This window comes from Musa acuminata, chromosome BXJ3-3 (genome assembly GCF_036884655.1).
Source record: "Musa acuminata AAA Group cultivar baxijiao chromosome BXJ3-3, Cavendish_Baxijiao_AAA, whole genome shotgun sequence".
Classification (NCBI taxonomy): domain Eukaryota; kingdom Viridiplantae; phylum Streptophyta; class Magnoliopsida; order Zingiberales; family Musaceae; genus Musa; species Musa acuminata.
The window spans coordinates 39,855,166-39,874,021 of NC_088351.1; the positions used below are offsets into that span (position 1 = coordinate 39,855,166).

The following is an 18,856-nucleotide window of genomic DNA, read 5'->3' on the forward strand; positions in this document are numbered from 1 at the left end:
CGCATATTTATATTTTATTTAAATTAAAGTAATCAAAAAATAACGTTTCCCGGTATCGCTTCCTCCCTCTTCTTTATTGCAATTTAAGGGGGAGAGAGGAGACGGCGAGCAGAGATCTAATCTTTGCTTCCTCTCACTGCAGAACTTCCTGGTCGTACCCTCGGCTTCTTCGTTTCCCTTCTCTCTTTGTTCTTCGGATCGCTGTGGTGGTGTTGCTGAGAGAGCGGGAAGGGGAGCAACAAGAATGCAGCAATGGCGGCCGGAGAACGCGGCCATGACCTTCGACGAGGTCTCTCTCGAGCGTAGCAAGGGCTTCGTCCAGGCTTTGCAGGTGGTCTCGTCCGCTCCTTCCGACCCGGGTCCCCCCTCTCCTTCCCATTGTTGCTTCTGCAGCTTTCCGGATCTGATACCTCTCTTTGCTGTCGTTTGGTTTGGTGCGTGCGTAATGATTTTTCCTCTTTTCTTGTATGAGTTGATGATGATTAGCATTTGAGATGATTATGTTCGTTGGCGCTTCCAATTTTTCGGTGCCCCTTGCTTCAGATCCACATCGATCTCGAGTCACCCACTCTTCTTCGCTCCACTGTGGATTAACTAGAGTGGGAAGCAAAGATGGACGGGTTCTTTTGTTCTGTGATTAATCAGTTGAGGATTCGTGTCCTTTGGACTGAACGATATGCTTTTACTTATTTTTTGGAGTTCAGTTCTATTTCGAAATCATCTATTTTTGTACATATTCGTCGTCTATAACACATCAAAATTTGTGCTCATCGATGCTGACAATGTTTAGGAACTCAAGAATCTGAGACCTCAGCTTTACTCTGCTGCCGAGTACTGTGAAAAATCCTACCTTCACAGTGAACAGAAACAGATGTAAGATCTACTTTCCTATGAGTTTGCTTCCATGGAACTCTGATCTTGATCCTTTGTCTGTATGTCTTCTTGGAAAAAATGTTTATATTTTTTTTCTTCTCCTTGTATTGCTATATGGATAACATACATCAAGCAGAGTGTTCCTTTTTCGTTTTCCTGGGTAAATTGAGTATATGGAATTTTCACAAGGTCCAAAGATACCTGCTTCATGTGATGCTGTACGATGATGCTATTTGGATGGTACCAGTATCGACATCCAATTAACTGAACATGGTAGGGACCAAACTGAGGGAACCTGCTGACGGTAATTGTACCAAATAGATCATTCATGGGCATTTATTGCCACAAAATTTGATAGCTGAAGATGAAAAACCAAAAACAGTTCACTTCACTTTTGCTTTCTGATAGGTTTATTTTCATAAAAACCTTATTAGTTGCTTTATTTGTTCTCGCAAGAAAATATCGTTTCTAGTCAATAAATACCACAGTATAAGACAAATGAATAACTTAGTGCATCATCAAACATTGGTTTGACATCCTTGAATCATACTCGATGGTATGTGAAGATGGTTATGAGATCTCCCATCATCTAATTCTGCAAAAATGTTCTTGAGAAGCATAGAAATCCCCCGCTTTTTTTTTTCCTGAAGAAACATGTGGATAGCGTCTTTCTTCAAATTCGTAGCTCTTCGAGCACATCAAGTCCCAAAACAAGAAATGGGTGTTCTGTCATCTGGAAAAGGGTCTCATATTCAAGGTTTTTATTTTTAGATTAAACTAGTTTCATTGAGAGACAAGCATAAAAGCAAACGGCACTGTAATATATCTAAATGTGTAAACTGTATTTGTTTACTTCAACACTGAGGATAATTTTTTTAACTAAAAAATGCGTAGTCTGTATAGCAAGTTCCAAGTGTTTACCAACATGGCACAGCTCGGTATGATATTGGGTGCTTCTCAGTTTTACTTGCGAGATAAACGAAATTGATAATACTTAAAGTAGTGTCTTTTACCATCACAGAGCTGCTCTTTAACTAGATGAATGATAGCTGCATGCAGTTGATTGGCGACCAAGTGTCTTTCGATATTCTTGTAAACATTAAGAAATATATAATTCACTTATACAGAATTGTAAATCCCCAACTATGATAATATTGTCTTTATGTCGAACATTTGGAGTTTACACATACAGATTATCTTTTTTAGGAAAATGCAGAGAATCACAACCTCAAACTTTCACCAAGCTAATTGAGAATGACTTTTTTGTGTTGTTATGAAAATGTAACTGCATCCTTTTTCAGGGTATTGGATAACCTGAAAGAATATGCTGTCCGAGCCCTAGTCAATGCTGTCGATCACCTTGGTACTGTTGCTTACAAATTGACTGACCTTTTTGAGCAACAATCATCAGATGTCTCAACCATAGAGCTGAAAATTTATTGCCTCAATCAGGTTAATTTTATATGAAATACAGCACCATTTTTAAAATTTAGTGTTGAACTAGTGTTCTTTCTCATTTTCAGCAAATTCTTACTTGCCAAACTTTCACCGATAAAGAAGGTCTTAGGCAGCAGCAATTGTTTGGAACAACAAGGAGGCATCGCAAACATTACATTTTACCAAGTATGAGACAATAAGTATTCCTGTCTTCTTTTAGGAAATGGTTAGATGGTATATCTAAATTTTTGACTTGATAACCGAGCTAGATGTGGTAGGTAAAAGGGTGGAAAGCAGTTCAAAGCTACAAATAGCTAACAACCTGACTCGTGCTCAATCAAAACCTCTTCCACATGCTTCAGGTGTGCAGTTTTTTGTTTTTAGTCCATATGTACTGATGCAGCTTGGTTTTGAGATATGTTAATCCTGAACCTTAAGCTTCCTTTTGTATCTTTGCTTCACAGGAAACCTTGCTCCAAAAACGTTATCTTGGCACCTGTCCTCAGAGAGCAACTCTGCACCAAGTAGTGAGCCTCATACAGCACCACGGCAAGCTTCTGCAATACTCCCCAACCACTGTTTATAATGGTTTGCCTAACTTTGCTCTGTTGTTGTGACCTAAATGTTATGTTCTTCTCTTCTGGCAGGGTTGAAGAATCTAAATCTTTTAAAGTGACTTCTGATTCTTTCCATCTTTTGGGTATCTTGCATCTCAATGTCTTCTAAATGATGTTTTCCTTCTATTAGTATTTGCAAAGTATTTAAGTTCATGTAAAATTTCAGAAGCAGAGGAGCCTACTGCACCACTGCCCTTAAAGAGTCACCTTCAGGCTGCCAAGGGACATCCAACTACTGATCGTGCATCTTGCACATTTGGCGTGAAGGTAAAATAGTGTAACAGCTTTTAACTAAATGAAGCTAAGCAAGTTGCATATACAAAGAAACTCTTTTTATTGCATTAATTCAAAAGTTCATCTACCATGAGATGGGAGAATAAAAGATGTGAGGGCAGTGAATTTTAAAGTAATGGTCCTCTATTTATTCAAATTTTATGGCAACACCAATCGATATTGCTTTATTAACAAACATCTGCTTTGAATTGCTGTATCATGTTTGTTGTTCCCCCACTATTGTTTGATAACCATCATCATTCTTTAGGTTCCTTCTTTATTCTGAAACCTGTCTACCAGGAATAGTTTTGAAAGAGTATATATAACATATTTCTGCAATACGGAAAATTTTCACCTTGCTTGTCAGCCATGTGGTTGAACATGTGTTCCCTCTTTAATTGACAAAAGTATTTATTTGCATTCTTACTGTAGAAATGATGGTGCCCCTATAATTATTCTCCACAGAATGACAAAATGTTCCCTGAAATTTGATGAAGATATTTCACGTCAGATAAGATAATGTCACATCGGAATTTTATACCTAATGCCTTGTTAGCTTTGTTGAGTGAAGGATAATCACAACGATGATATCCGCATTTTTCGGTAACTTATCCACAGTCAAAACAAGAGTGTGCAACTCGTGCAGTTGTTTTATAACTTTCTATGCATCATATTCCATGACATGACCGTACTTGGACTTAACGCATGCACTATGGACGAGTTTGTGTTCAAATGGAACTGGAATTCTGACGGACACACTTTGTTGTTGATCACAACTATGAGTTTTCTGTTTTCCGAGATCGTTTCTCGTGTGCATAACTCATTTGATCTCGCTGGATGTCATTTTGTTAGCAGGACCCAGTGGGTGGCACAAAGACCCTCTCAGGATTCAAGTCTTTCGACAACTCGGGACGGCGCGAGATCTGCCCGCCTCCCGCTCGCAACAGGAGCATTCTCTCAGCATTTTTCCCAAGAAACAAGACCTTGAAGCCCAAACGAGTTCTGGTATCCTGATGGGTTTTTTTCTGCCAGCGAATTGCGTCATCTCCTCTTTAGCAGAATGCTCATGTTCTTGAACCGAGTAAGCAACTGCCTCGTTGTGATGTGACTGTTGTAGATGCATGCTTGTATCTGTCTGTCACGTGTTTCTCCCCTTGTCTTTAGATTTATGAATGCATAAAATTGTGTTGTTCTCTTTCAGCAACTTGCGAGTTCACTAATTCCCAACTCAATTCATCCTCCATCAGTGATAGATAATGAAGGCTACCAGTGGGCAAAGTTGCAGTATCTAAACTTTGACTGTACATGCGCATTCTTATCACCTGGCTGTTATATTCTTAGCTGTTCCATCCACCACTACATTATTGCTGTCGGGCAGCATCTTTCGATCATATTCTAATATTATTTTAGGATTATTCTTCGCGTTACGTTCTACATTATGCTCTCTTCTTCCTTAGCCGCCACTCCTTTCCTTTCCTTCCTCACACACTATAAATTACCGCTCTCCTTGTGACGATCGTTTCCAGTAACAGGTACCTTGTCAGTCTTCCTGTCGTCAATCTTGACACGCTTAGGAGAATGAATGGAAGCAGAAGCAGCAACAAGGTCGACGTGAGCTTGTCACCCAACGCCGTACTGCCTGAGTTCGTGAAGAAGTCGAGCAAGGAGAGCTCGCTGCTCACCAAATGCATTCGAGATGTGTTGGAGTTCGCGGAGGAGGACACCGACAGGGTGACCTTCGCGCTGAAGGTTGGTCTCGCCATGCTTCTCGTCTCCCTGCTCGGACTAATCCAGCGGCCCTTCGAGGTCTTTGGCACCAACATCCTCTGGTCCATCCTTACCGTCGGCATCATGTTCGAATACACTGTAGGTGCGTACACCTCACCGCAGCAGATCATGCAAACATCTGCCTTTCATCGCCGTTAGATTTCTCTCAAGGATGATTCGTCTAGGTGCAACCTTGTACCGGGGATTCAACCGAGCCGTCGGAAGCTTGTTCGCCGGCATCTTCGCAATCTTGGTCATCGGGATATCCACGAGCAGCGGCCGTTTTGTCGAGCCATTTGTTGTTGGCTTCAGCATCTTCCTCGTAGGTATGCACAATCTGTCCTACCACGACGACAGTCGGCTTCAGATTTCGTTAACGGTAGACTTTTGGAACTTGCAGGAGCTGCGACTTCCTTCGTGAAGCTGTGGCCTTCATGTGTCCCCTACGAGTATGGCTTTAGAGTCATCCTCTTCACTTACTGCCTCATTGTAGTCTCCACCTATCGCATGAGCAACCCGATGAGGACCGCCATGGAGCGCCTGTACTCGATCGCGATCGGAGCGGCGGTCACCGTCGGCGTCAATCTACTCGTCTTCCCCATATGGGCCGGCGAGCAGCTGCACGAGGAGCTTGTTAACAGCTTCTATTGTGTCGCCGAGTCGCTCGAAGGTCTGCGCTTCTCTCGCCGCTTAGCGTAAACTCTCATGCCGTGGTTCATTCCATCGCATCTGTGTTGTGGGCTTAGAATGTGCGAGGAAGTACTTGAGCGGCGATGGCTTAGAGCACACGGAGTTCTGCAAGAGGGTGGTCATCGATGAATTCCCTGACGACCCTGCGTGCCATAGATGCAGAGCGATACTGAACTCATCCGCGAGGATCGAGTCTTTGGTAATCGATCTCGTCTGCTTCGTGATTGCAATCTCCGCAATGCATCGATCAAGGATTTATTTGGGGTGGCATTGCGTGCATGCTTCCGCAGGCGAATTCGGCGAAGTGGGAGCCGCCGCACGGCAGGTTCAGGCACTACTACGGTGCTTGGTCGGAGTACGTCAAGGTCGGAGCCGTGCTCCGGCACTGTGCCTACGAAGTGATGGCGCTCTACGGCTGTTTGCGTTCGGAGATACAGGTGATGTTCGAATCCTCGTGCTCGCTCGCCTTCCTTCTTCCCTCTGTAAAGAAGCCGATTCTACCTACTTGTGTCGTATTGGTTGCAGGCACCGATCGAGCTTCGAGTCACATTCCAAACAGAGATCCTTGAGGCAACAGTCGAAGCAGCAGAGCTGCTCCGCGGCTTGGCGAATGATCTCGGCAACATGAAGCATAGCGTTCGAGTGAGCCAACTCATGCGTGTTCGTGTCTCCACCGATCGTCTTCAGCGATCCGTGGACCTGCACTCTTACCTCCTCAACTCACATGGTTTCCCTCACAAGCCGACCGGTAAAGATTGTTCTCATGGATCTGGATCTGATCCATCCAGCAAACTACACCGCGAGGCTGAACGCAGTCCGGCGACTGCACAACCGCAGACCCGGACTTATCATGAGACCATGAAAAAGCAGCAGAGGAGGCTGTACTCGTGGCCATCGAGGGAGGTGGATGAGCTGGAAGAAGAAGACGGAGGAGGTGACAGGGCCGAGCTGATCACCAGGATGCGTGCGTTGGAGAGCACTGCAGCTCTCTCGCTTGCCACCTTCGCCTTGCTGCTCATCGAGTTCGTCGCTCGCCTCGATCACCTGGTCGATGTAGTCGAGCAACTCGCTGCAACTGCAAAGTTCAAGCAACAGGCGGGCTTAGAACGTACAAAATAACATTAAAAGAAAAAAGGAAAAGGCTATGATCATTAAGCAAAATCCAACATCTTGCTGTTGACCATAAGCGGATGCAACTTATTCTTATGCATCGAGATCGTTGATCCAAAACAATTAAAAGTCCAAACCAATGATAATACACCTAATGAATGCTATAAACCACCTCAGTTGACTTTTATCAGACTGGAATTTGGGATACATTCATGCAAGGCATGGGTTACAAAGTTCGGATTTGGACTACAGAGGACCCTCTGCTCCTACCCGTTCCTGTCGGAACCGTCTCACGGCGCTCCGGTGCTGGGTCCCCTTGTGGGACCAAATCTGCGTGCTCTGATCACAGGTCAGGTAGTTTGTCGTAACGGGTCGCCTGGAGGGCATCGCTCCATGTTTCGTACACGCGATCGCATTAGCAGGAGATCAAAGACAAATCTCGGGCGCGGGCGCGGCGATCTCCCCAACGAAGAAGGGCTCTGCTCGAATGTGGTGGTAATTTTGGGAGGTGGAAGCCATGGCGCAGGTGTGGCGACGCGATCCATCCAAGTCTCTGTCGCCTTTCGCCATCGGGCTCCGGATCCGGGGACGCGAGGAGCCATCTCCACGAGCTCAGGCCTTCGACGCTACCCCCGAGGTTCTTCCCCCAGGAAAAGTAGCAGAGGATCGAGATAAGCAGCTGTTGCCGTGGCAAGGCCGCTCGCTCGTTCCGATGCCGGTGTTCTTCCTGTCTTCCCGGATGACATATTAAAGATGTTCACCTATCGGATTCCAACCTCTCAACTGTCTTTTCCGTTTTTTCCTCTTTCCCTTTTCCTTTTATTTCATGTCGAAGATTGCTCGTCTCCAGTGCATTATGTGCTTGCCATTTCTTTCATTTCAGTGGGCTTTTAATCATTATAATCTTGTTAAAGATTATTACAAATTGAAGACGATTAATTGGTTGCAGGAAGAAGGGTATTCAGCAATTTGGGGAAGTTCCCAAGGGATTGTGGTCTAAGCCGAACTAAGATAGTCTGCACCATCATCGGCCCATCGACCAACACAAAGGACATGATATGGAAGCTAGCTGAGGCTGGCATGAATGTTGCTCGGTCGAACATGTCGCATGGAGACCATGCATCTCATCAAAAGTCATCGATCTCATGCTTGACACCAAGGCAGGTTTCTTCCGACTGCTATTTCATTCCTCTGGCTTCTTTTGGATCTCGGTGACATCATTTTGTATCCCACGAATGCATACTGAGTTTATGTTTACTAGAATGCTACAGTGCGTATACTTCTTTTTCTTTATGTTGTATGATGCAAGCACAAACGTCTTAGTATCTTTAAAGGCTTCGTAATTTGAGAGTCAATATACTGGATAGTTATTTTACCTGATCTTGATGACAAATATCGGACACTGTTGCTAACAATCTTGCAAATGTTCACTAGTTCCTTCGTCGTGCATATCCCTTCCGCTGGTTTCTTAATATGATTTTCTTGTATCTGCATGTTCTGTCTTAGGGGCCTGAGGTTAGGAGTGGTGACTCACCACAGCTGATTACCTTAACAAGTAGACGAGAATTCACTTTTGAGATAAAAGGAGGAGTTGGCTCAGAGACGTGTGTTAGTGTCAGCTATGATGACTTCGTTAATGATGTACAAGTTGGTGGCATGCTTCTTGTAGATGGCAAGTAAAAATGTCTGGTCTGATTCAAATGATCTTTCGAGATATAGTTACATGGCATTTATTTTCACAAACGTTGGTAGCTGGTACTGTCCAATAAGTTTCTTTTATGATATATTTCATTTCCCATCTCTTTATTTTTCACAATTCATGTCACATCTCTTATACATCACTAATGAAGTCTTTCAAAATATAAAAGGGACTTGATCCTTTCTGATATAAGCAACAAATGTTAGTTCTGCACTGTTTGCATACATGTAATTTACGGAATATAGTTGGCTCAATAACTATTTTACACAGTGTGGAGTTTGAGGTCAATATTTAATACTATGATGACATAAAAAGTTTTGCAGTGTTCAGAAAAATTGGCATGAATGAAGCATGTGCCTCTAATTAGAAGTACCGGATTGAGGATTCCATATAGACAAACACAATGTTTGTATATGAGTTGTGATTAAATGATTTGCTTACGTCCATTCTTTAACCTTGTTTCTGTAACCAGAAACAAAGCACAAAAAATGGTAATGTTTTTGATATCTAATGCTGGACAAGTAGCAAACAGCCTTTCACTTTTCATCTTGATGTATGTCTATCGTTGGGCAATTAGTAAACTGATCTTGTTTATGCTACAGGAGGAATGATGTCTCTATTGGTTATGTCAAAAACTGAGGATTCTGTCACGTGTGAAGTCGTTGATGGGATAGTCCAGGAGGCATCTGATTGTTAGAGGAAAGAGTGCAACCTTGCCATCCATCACAGGTAAGTTAGAGAAATTATGTTTGGTTTTGTGCTTCTAATTAATTCCTTTGTCTAATAGATATTTGAACTTTGTATTTCTGGTATAATAATTTTTTTTTATTCCTTGCAGAAAAAGATTGGGACGATATCAAATTTGGAGTTGAAAACAATGTGGACTTTTATGCAGTTTCCTTTGTCAAAGATGCAAAAGTTGTCCATGAATTGAAGGATTATCTCAAAACCAGATGCTCGGTCCTAGTTTTGGTTGAAATCTCTCTTTAAGTGCCTCAAAAGATCAGAACTTTCCTTGTTGGCACTGAATCTTTTGATTCATTTTGTCAAGTTGTAATGCAGACATACATGTTATTGTCAAAATTGGAAGCGCGGATTCGATTCCTAATCTGCATTCCATGGTCACGCATCTGATGGGGTAAGCATCTGAATGTTGTATATTAAACATGGATGCTGCTAAGCTTACAAGTGGTTTGTACATACGGGTATCTTAAGATAAGGCATAATGGTATCAATTAATGTATTTGATGTGATGTAGTGCTTCACCGCTGATCAAGCTTAACTACTATTATATGAGTTACACAGTCAAATGTTGTTGATTCTTGTGTAAACCTTCATTAGAACTTAATGCTTACAGTCTTTAATATTGGAATGTCCGAAAAGAAAAATGTTTTGTGTTTGACGGGGAGAACATTTTATTTTAACAGATTGTGCAAGAATGAATATTTGTCGAGAGCCATTATTTGCATAAAGAGATAAATGGAAAACATATGAAGCATATGTAAAGATGAATTAATTTGTCAATGTTTCTTTTGGCGTAGTTCACTTGTATATTTTGTCTAGGACTTGCACTTGTAAAATATGGAAAAAAACACCATATGATGCCACTTTGGAGCATCGAAAAATCCTTAATGAGTCATGCCTTTATTTATTCTGAAGGCACACCCACATTGTTGCCAAAGTTATAGAAACATAAGGTATAATATCAGTCTCAATTTAGCAGTGTTAAGAACTTTGAAAGAAAAGGGGTTAAGTGGATGTCACACTTGTCCTTTCTGTTTATTTTTCTGTTTGTGAAGCCTCACTATACATAATAGATCGGTATTCCTGTTTATTTTCTCTAGCTAGTTGATTGCATGTTTCTTTTAGTCAGATCTCTTAGATTACTTGGTGCTTATTTTGAGGCGATCCCCTTTTGAGCTTGATTCTCTTTCAACATAATATTTTTTTCTGTAACATATGCTGACTTTTCTATTTGATGGTAACCTTGATCTTCAATTATGTAATTTCTTGTGTTTTCTGTAGGCAATAGTTGCTAGAGGGGATCTTGGAGCTTAACTCCCTATCGATGAAGTTCCACTGCTGCAGGTACCTATGGCGATCAACAGCCACGATACAAAGGCTTGTTTTAATGTTATATTTTGTGTAAAGCTCTAATGCCCAAGGGCATATGTCCAGTGAGTAATTATGTGCTGTATTATTCAATGTCTTACCTCGTGTTCCAAATGTGCAGGAGGAAATTATTAGAATATGCAGGAGCATGTGAAAGCTGTTATTGTAGCAACAAACATGCTGAAAGCATGATTGTTCATCCGACGCCATCCCGTGCAGACGTCTTGGGTATTGCTACTGCGGTTCGTGAGAGTTCAGATCCAATAATGCTCTCTGGGGAAACTGCTCATGGAAAGTATGAATTCCTCCCCCACTCCTTAATATTCTTCAACTGTAGGAATGTGATTCAAGTCCTGCCTTTGCATTTGTCCTTTTGTTGCTCTACCTTTTAGCATTTATTCTTCCTTTTGTTAGTGCGATTATATAATCCCACATCTAATTATTAGATCATACACAAACTAGTTATGTCCTAATTGGTAAATCAACAGCAACATCCTCCATTATAATGCAGATAGATACTTACTGAAAGCTGTTAAAGTCACACGCACTGTAGCTCTGAGGACTGAAGCAACTATAAATGGAGAAGATCAGCCAGCTAATCTTTGTCAGGCATTCAAGGTGACAAGCATAACATATATTTATCATATTCCTCCCATCCCAAGCTTGCCGAATAATGTAACAATGACGAGCAATTGATACCTGTATATTTTCTGCCATTTAGAAATTTTGGTGGCAGTAATACTAGATTTCGAGGGAATCCTGTATGCACATTTTTATAGAGCAACCTGTTCTGCAGAATCATATGAGTGAGATGTTTGGTGTTTGCCCGATATATATGAAATTTGCTGAAAGGACATTTGCTGCCGAGGCCTTGTCGTCTTACTTGCAGGTAACCACACTCGACTTTCTTTTCCTTATTTTCTTCTTCTATTTCTTTGTCCATGAATTGATGCGGTAGAATCCTCGATTGATTACTGTATATTCTGCTTTGTAATTGAATTAATACATGGTCTTTTGCTCGACGATATGATCCAGAAACCAGGCATCGTCAAAAGGACGGTGAGCAAGTTGCTCTGGTTCAGAGTGGGCAGCACATCTGATGTTGAGCAAGCCGGACCGAGTAAAGCCCACTCACGAGAGATTGGGCCGGATCTGGTCAAACCTAACCCGTTCATTTCAGTTTCGGATCACCGTCCTTGTCTCCAACCGTGGGCAACAAACACAAAGGCATCGATGGACCGGTTACAATCATAGCCGTCCTTATTGTCATCATCAGCAGCATCTCGGAACTCGACTCCTCCTGGTCGCATATAAGTCATTCAAGAATTGAATCAAGCTTCTGTCTCTCTCTCTCTCGGCCAAGCGCGCCCAGAGAGAGACGGCAGCGGGATACAGAGGAAAGGGGCGGGAGGGGGAGGAATCCAAGAAACCCTCGCCACCGGTACCGCGTCTCTCTCTCTCTCCCTTCCTATCTTTTTCTCGCTTCAATTTGTTTCTCTTTCTTTTCGACCGATCTCTTGTTCCCACCTGTTATCTTACTACTCCGATCGATCCATGTTTCCGTGGGGCTTTGGACGGATCGGGAGTCAGGACCAGGGGGTGACGCTTGGCGATGGCTTCCAAGCGGATTCTCGAGGAGCTCAAGGATCTCCAGAAGGGCCTCCATACGTCTTGCAGCGCAGGTATCTCGGATTCCGATGCTTCCCCTCCACTATCCTTTTACTGCTTCTTTTTCCCACATATTAATTAATATGTAGATTTTGGTCTTACTGATATTGATGCTTCTCTCGTAGATGTTTAATTATTAGCGTCGTGTTGATCTTCTGACTCGAATTCCTCAGATCCTCCTTGCGTCTACCTTCTATTTTGATTTAGATGGAGATTGCTTGGACGCAGGGCTGTACCACTCTGTGATAGAATTTCTTTACTTCCATAGATAATTGGGTATCGATTCAGGATAAGATGATATAAAACGATTGCACATGACAATTTCATCTCAAAAACTGTCATCTAGGTATTTGATCTACTTGCACATACAAGAAGGTTACCATAGAACGAGGTTGGACGACATTTATATCGAGGTTGAACGAGGTTGGGGCCCACGGGTAGCTGTTATGGATAAGGAGGTAAAACGATAAAAGGATCGTTTGGCATTTATATCGACTTTGACGCAAATGTAGAGCAACGAAAGGGTTGCTCGACTTTTGCATAAGTGTCAATGCAAATGTAAAACAATGTTACCCTTCATCGCATTGTTGTCGACGTCGACACAAATGCAGAGCGATGAAAGAATCGCTCGACATTTGCATCAGCACGGACACAAATACAAAGCAGCATTGCCTGTTCCCGCTTCATTGTTGGCGTTGACATCAATGCAACACGTCGGCATCTGCGTCATCATCTCCCTTTGTCTCAATCTCTCATCATTGCTCTCTTGCGGTCTCTAACGATGTCGTCGTTTGTCATCACTGAAAACGTAACTGGGATATTAAAATTATTTTTTTTACTTATCGTTTTCGTGCTTCCGTCGGTAAAACCAATGATATTATGGTAAATGAAGTCAGATATTTCATTTTCATAACTATAGATATTCTTATGTAAATTTTTTAGATCTAGGGACCGAGACCTAAATTTTTTAGGTGTAAGGATTTGGATACTAAAGAGATAATTAGCCCTCTTTCGTTTGGTTTGACGGGTGAAGAGGAGGTGGTAACAAAGCACTTAATAATTTTAGACTATGCAATTCCTTTCCTGTCACACAAGGACAAATAAGAAAAAGAAAATATTTAGATAACCTTTTATGTTCACCTTGCTCCAAAGTCTCTCTATTTGCGGAGAGAAGGAATGGAGAGAAGTGGACTCTCCGAATTCTCTCCTCGTTTCTCCAACCTATTTTACTTGTCGCAGATTGCAGTATGCAGACTGTAGTATTCCAAGTAGTGGCCACAGTAATCCAACAGTCAAGGTATGCAGAAGCATATGGGGGCCAGATATGTGGTTCCATTAATATTTAAGATGATCCTCATTTGAGTACAAATAAAGAAATATACAATCAAGTCTAAGTTGCTAATAAGTATATACATAGTCGGACCAACTAGAAAAGTTTAGGATGTCAATGATGTACATTTAAGAACTTAATCGAGTGGTGTGTCACAAGAAATGGGTGACCGTTAAGTCATGAATGGCATATTATCGTAGAACACATAATAGTACTAAAGTAATACCGATAGTTGAAAAGTACACTAGTGCTAATACAAATTGCAATGCCTATCCAAACCATATGTCGACAACAGGTTCACGTATAAGAAGCTTATGCTAGGTTGTGATATGACTGCACGTGTATGCTTGTGCATACAAGCATATACAACTGAGTATATTGCATTTTAGAACATTGATAGTTTTGTTATGATGGTCTGAACTGTTAAAATCGGCTTAAATGAATGGTTTTCAAAGGGGATGGCAAGATGCAGGTTGGGCCCCGGTTGTATGCAATTGCTCCAGATCCTAAACAATCAACCTCCGGCGCTCGAGGGGACATTCTGCCGCATCCCTTTGGTGTGCTGGAACACTACGGTTGTTGTTACTGTTACTTGGTGGTAACATCAACAGTTATATAATTTGCTTAGGTTGGTTCCCTGCTACAATAAATCATTGAGCTCATATCAAATCAAGAAAACAAGAGTGAGAGGGAGAGGAGGACAAGTTTGTCGCTGGTAAATAAGATGTCTCCATCCATTTCTCTTAGCAACAGCTTAAATTAGAAATGATGCAAATCCTTTACCATTATATGGTTAGTCAAGCTATATATATATAATTCGAGTGAGTATGAGGTGGGGGGGGGGACGAGGAAACCGCTGTTTGAAATGAACCATGAAAGAACTTTCCACACGCTGAATAAAAAGAATTTATGGTCATCTGCACCGCACGTGGTGGAGTGCAGACCCGTGCTGTGTCTTGGCCCTACGGGGACGCAACATGTGCATACAACCTGCACAGACAGCAGACTCTCTCGTAGCACCTGCTGTGTCTTGGCCCTACGAGGGTGCAACATGTGCAGGGGAACAGCCAGAAACAGAGTCCGGCCTAGAGTGGAGCTGATACCCTTGGTCGAGGCACGAGTAGAGAGACATACACGGTTGTGATTGCCATTTGCTAGTGGAGAGACATACATACGGTTGTTGATGCCTTCCATTCCATGCTCGTGTGAAGCTCATTTTGTGAGATTCCATATGCCGTGTACTTCAAGTGTATGCCATGCCAGTCATTTTTTCCTTTTTCTCCGGAAAAAGAAAAACTCATAAATGGGGATGGATCAATTCTGAGCTTAATAATATTTATTAAGCTGGTCCTCCAATCGTATTCCATTTTTGTCTAGTGTGACCGACTTAATTCCTTCGGCTGACCACAACAACAAGTTTTATGCTGATGAGTTGATGTTTTCTGACATGGAAAATAATCGGACGTCACCATCATGCAGTAGTCCTGCTTGTAGCCCCCCCCCCCCTCAGCGCCTCAGAATTAGCAAGACGTGATGTGATGGCAGCCTGGATTCAAAGCTCATCATCAAGATTGATCCTTCCTCTTCAAAATGCCTTGCAATTGCTCCGAACCAAAAAGCTCGTTTACTAAACCACTCGTAACAGAAAAAGGACTCCCATTGATACCGGAAGGAAAGAACGGTGTCTGATAATTCCTAAATATCCAATTTATACCATGGCACATCACCATCAGACTGCAACTAAAACAAAAAAGCATTGGCCACAAAAGCAGTAAGAACAACTAGGGTAACTCAACATGATGATACCATTAAAGGAGTCCAAATACCACAACACTAAACGAGCCCTAGTACCCAAATACAACCAACATGACAAACATCCTCCACCCCCCCATCGCAAGCATGCATGTGCTCCCAAAAGGCTTAGAAGAAGAGCTTGTAGGGAGAGGAGGCATCCAAGGGGTGGATGAGGTAGGTCAGGACCAGCGCCACCAGCATTAGCAGATAAGCAATCCCTTGGTCGATTGATGTCCCTACCCAGAAAATATAACATTTCTATCAGTCTTCCGAACCTTCGACACACGCAATCACGGCAAACCACAGAGTTTCCATTCATAGATCGAGCTCACTAAAAGACTCTCATAGGCTTCAAAACCATCTGCTTTAAAGATTAAATCTTTTAGATCTGTCGCCGATTAAATGTGCGAAGAAACAGCACATTGTGCCTAAGCTATTAGAAACCAAAACACGGATGAAAGAAGGAGAAGATCGAAAAAGAAGAGAACAGATCGACGTAAAAGCAGCAAAAACATCAGATCTTGGGCATCTAAAACAATAACAACAGCAGGAAAACAAAAAAAATAAAGGAAACATCAGATCACCGTCGCTGGTGGGCGAGGGAGCGGGGGCCTGGGCCTGTACGGCAGGCATGAGGATGGCCAAGGCGAGAACCATGACGGCCACCAAACCGAACGAAGCCCTGGGAATCCCCGCCATCTCCTCCGAGACCAAGAAGCGAACAACACGCCCTGAGATCACACTCTCTCTCTCTCTCTCTTCCTGCTGCGGGCGGAGCAGAGAGGAGGAGCGGGATTTGGGAGAGGGCAATGCGTCTCGATTCACTTCCTCCTCTTTTATTCTTGTTCTTTTCCTTTCGGATTCGAACACATCTCGCGGACCCGATGGTTTGGACCTTCATAGCGGATCCGATGGCCCCAATTTTACATGCATGTCCCTTAGAAGTTACGAAATACTTGTAAGCTTTCCACATACATATTAATCTTAAAATATTCATGCCAACTAATTCTAACCATGATTAGCACGTGGGAATTACAGTATTAATTGATTAAATTACCGTAATTAATAAAAATAATTGATATAATATTTATTTTTTAGTTTTGGAGTGTGTGTGTGTATATATATATATATATATATATATATATATATATATATATATATATATATATATATATATATATATATATATATATGTGTGTTAAACTTATAGGGACTGTTAAACTTAAACTGGCCGATCCCGACACCGGCCAGGCTGGGCTTGACCCGGGTCGGGGAGGCGGTACTCACGTGGGTGGGCCACGGGAGATGGGGACCACAGCGACGGTAATTTAATCAATTAATACGGGTGCGGTTCGCGCGGAAGAGGAATCCTCTCCCTCTGGTGTGGTTGGCGCCTTCTGTTCTAAGATTCGTGCGCGCGTGTATCTCTTCTCGGCATTATTAGGATCCATGCATGGGGGGTGTGATTTGCGCCTTCTGCTGTGAGATTCGTGCGTGCGAGTCTCCCTTCTCGGCATTATTAGGATCCGTGGTGTGGTTTGCGCCTTCTGCTGTGAGATTCGTGATCCGTGCCTGGCCCTCCTAGGAAGCCTCGTGTGGATGGTTAGCTTTTCGTTGGGGTCCAAGAACGTGGCCAAAAGGGATATCAGACGGACTCTACGAATCGGACGGCTGCGGGATGACATGGGACGGTTTCGATGGCGACGAGGCCTCATCACACTGGACCCTACATTAACTTCTGAGAGTAGAAGCAAGAATCACCTCCAACTCACCGCCCACTATAGTTAGTTATTCCTCTCTCTCTCTCCGCAACTCTAATTGATGGTTTGTGCTATTTAATTTAATTTAATTTAAATGCGCTTCATCTTCCGCTTCTTTGGTTTTAGTTCCTTCTTTGTTCCTTTCTTGGATCTCTTGTCGCCTCATCGAACCTTTTGATAAACTGGTTTGGTTTGGTTTGATCTCCCGTGCGAATCGCTTCGTCCTCTGCCGTAAATTCCAGTTCCAGGTGAGACCCGGTTTCTTGATGTCGCTAAAAGTGGCGAAGGATCGATGCGGGGTTTTCTTCGTTTCGATTCTTGTGTATGATTGTTTCTTTAGATTTCTCTTCCTCGTGTGATTGTTCGCTTTTTCGTTGGGGTCCAAGAAAGTGGCGAAGGCTCGATGCGGGGTTTTCCTCGTTTCGATTCTTGTATGTTTCTGTTTCCAAGTGGCGAAGGATCGATGTGAGGTTTTCTCGGGTTCGATTCTTGTATGTGTCTGTTTCCAAGTGACGAAGGATCGAAGTGAGGTTTTCTTCGTTTCGATTCTTGTATGTGTCTGCTTCCAAGTGGCGAAGGATCGATGTGAGGTTTTCTTGGGTTCGATTCTTGTTTGTGTCTGTTACCAAGTGGCGACGGATCGATGTGCGGTTTTCTTTGTTTCGATTCTTGTCTGTGTCTTTTTCGCGTGATCTTGTGACGAGTAGTTCGCTTTTTGTTGGGGTCCAAGAAAGTGGCGAAGGATCGATGTGGGGTTTTCTTCGTCGATCGATTTGCTTCGTCTCCGAGTCATGGAATTATCCGGACGCTGGAGAACAGATTCGAGGTGTGTTGCCTTCTGATTCGAAGTAGCTTGATCTGTATTTCTGATGCAGTTTGTTTCGCTGGTCGATCCTTTTCGTCGGTACTAGTTGTGACGGATTCTTTTTAGTCTCTTAAGGCCGGATTAAAGGGAACATTAATAATACTTGAATTAATAATTTTTAGTTTCTTCCTTTCCTTGTGTACTTGTGACCACCCACCCGTATTCTTCGTTTTCATCTGTGGACTGGATCTGTTCACTTAGAAAGCCTATAGAAATTGGTATTTGAGAACATAATCCTCTCTTTGTAATCAATCAGAGAGAGATTGTGGATATTGGGTTATAAATAATAGGATGTTAAGTAGGTGTTTATGAGCATAATTTGGTCCCATGATGTTAGCCAGACTTGTTAGAATGGACTGCAGCCTTAGTTTACGCACATTTGTCGAGTGATGCTTTGTGAGAGTTTGGTCGTATGGTGAATAATCATGATCAACAATTCAATAGAAATTTTCCTCCTGAGCAAGCATTACCTTGTTTTCTTTATTGTTCATAGGAAGAATTGTGTCATATATTGGTGCCAATGAGTTCTAAGAACATCCACGAAGGTGCTAAGAAGGAAATCACTTCATGGCAGGAGACATCAACTTAGGATGAAGCGTCGTGTCATATAGCTAATCTCGCAAAATAGCCAAAAATAAAATGTGGGTAATTCCTCCAATTTTTTTTTCTCAAACAAATTCCTTTTGAGATCCTTTTGTCTGTATCGTATGTATATACTTAACAGAAACACCAAAACTAATTAACTTCACACATGAAATCCCCCACTGTTTTCGAATTAGGTTTATTATAATAAAAGTGAAATGAAATGTTCGATAGGCTGGTTATAACAATCTTCCCATGTCGGTGAATCTCTTTTTTTCA

General features: G+C 42.4%; 3 protein-coding genes across 12 annotated transcripts; 2 read left to right on the forward strand and 1 right to left on the reverse strand.

Annotated features, from left to right (window-relative positions):
* Positions 1 to 87: 87 nt before the first annotated feature.
* Positions 88 to 4,541, forward strand: LOC135581453 (probable protein ABIL1). 5 transcript variants are annotated; one of them, XR_010495337.1, is made up of 10 exons: positions 88 to 331; positions 791 to 873; positions 2,175 to 2,325; positions 2,397 to 2,496; positions 2,580 to 2,672; positions 2,775 to 2,859; positions 2,958 to 3,010; positions 3,094 to 3,194; positions 4,053 to 4,281; positions 4,402 to 4,541. XR_010495337.1 is itself a non-coding variant. In XM_065144846.1 (9 exons), exons 1-9 carry the CDS (start codon positions 245 to 247, stop codon positions 4,212 to 4,214), a joined length of 915 nt encoding a protein of 304 aa, XP_065000918.1. In that variant the 5' UTR covers positions 88 to 244; the 3' UTR covers positions 4,215 to 4,400. The 5 variants fall into 5 exon arrangements, 4 of the variants coding, with proteins under 4 accessions (XP_065000918.1, XP_065000919.1, XP_065000920.1 ...); XM_065144846.1 differs by lacking the exon at positions 4,402 to 4,541 and having other exon boundaries at positions 4,053 to 4,400; XM_065144847.1 differs by lacking the exon at positions 4,402 to 4,541 and having other exon boundaries at positions 89 to 331; positions 4,056 to 4,400.
* Positions 4,542 to 4,770: 229 nt separating this feature from the next.
* Positions 4,771 to 9,195, forward strand: LOC135634400 (aluminum-activated malate transporter 9-like). Of its 6 annotated transcripts, none has more exons than XM_065144842.1 (8): positions 4,771 to 5,070; positions 5,153 to 5,293; positions 5,368 to 5,637; positions 5,714 to 5,856; positions 5,948 to 6,094; positions 6,183 to 7,927; positions 8,274 to 8,456; positions 9,069 to 9,195. In XM_065144842.1, exons 1-6 carry the CDS (start codon positions 4,779 to 4,781, stop codon positions 6,774 to 6,776), a joined length of 1,587 nt encoding a protein of 528 aa, XP_065000914.1. In that variant the 5' UTR covers positions 4,771 to 4,778; the 3' UTR covers positions 6,777 to 7,927; positions 8,274 to 8,456; positions 9,069 to 9,195. The 6 variants fall into 6 exon arrangements, with proteins under 6 accessions (XP_065000914.1, XP_065000913.1, XP_065000915.1 ...); XM_065144841.1 differs by having other exon boundaries at positions 8,274 to 8,439; XM_065144843.1 differs by lacking the exon at positions 8,274 to 8,456 and having other exon boundaries at positions 6,183 to 7,485; positions 7,717 to 7,927.
* A 6,168-nt stretch (positions 9,196 to 15,363) lies between these two features.
* Positions 15,364 to 16,206, reverse strand: LOC135632265 (arabinogalactan protein 20-like). The gene is made up of 2 exons (XM_065140682.1): positions 15,955 to 16,206; positions 15,364 to 15,606 (listed from the first exon to the last, which is right to left on the reverse strand). Exons 1-2 carry the CDS (start codon positions 16,067 to 16,069, stop codon positions 15,497 to 15,499), a joined length of 225 nt encoding a protein of 74 aa, XP_064996754.1. The 5' UTR covers positions 16,070 to 16,206; the 3' UTR covers positions 15,364 to 15,496.
* Positions 16,207 to 18,856: the final 2,650 nt, after the last annotated feature.

Excerpts from the sequence above, each read along its gene's own strand:
- LOC135634400 (XM_065144842.1), top strand. The coding sequence starts at position 4,779 with ATGAATGGAAGCAGAAGCAGCAACAAGGTCGACGTGAGCTTGTCACCC. Across the intron at positions 5,071-5,152 it reads CATGTTCGAATACACTGTAG|GTGCAACCTTGTACCGGGGA; the intron begins GTGCGTACACCT and ends TGATTCGTCTAG. Across the intron at positions 5,638-5,713 it reads TGTCGCCGAGTCGCTCGAAG|AATGTGCGAGGAAGTACTTG; the intron begins GTCTGCGCTTCT and ends TTGTGGGCTTAG.
- LOC135632265 (XM_065140682.1), bottom strand. The coding sequence starts at position 16,069 with ATGGCGGGGATTCCCAGGGCTTCGTTCGGTTTGGTGGCCGTCATGGTT. Across the intron at positions 15,607-15,954 it reads TCCCTCGCCCACCAGCGACG|GGACATCAATCGACCAAGGG; the intron begins GTGATCTGATGT and ends TTTTCTGGGTAG.
- LOC135581453 (XM_065144846.1), top strand. The coding sequence starts at position 245 with ATGCAGCAATGGCGGCCGGAGAACGCGGCCATGACCTTCGACGAGGTC. Across the intron at positions 2,326-2,396 it reads AAATTTATTGCCTCAATCAG|CAAATTCTTACTTGCCAAAC; the intron begins GTTAATTTTATA and ends TCTCATTTTCAG. Across the intron at positions 2,673-2,774 it reads ACCTCTTCCACATGCTTCAG|GAAACCTTGCTCCAAAAACG; the intron begins GTGTGCAGTTTT and ends TTTGCTTCACAG.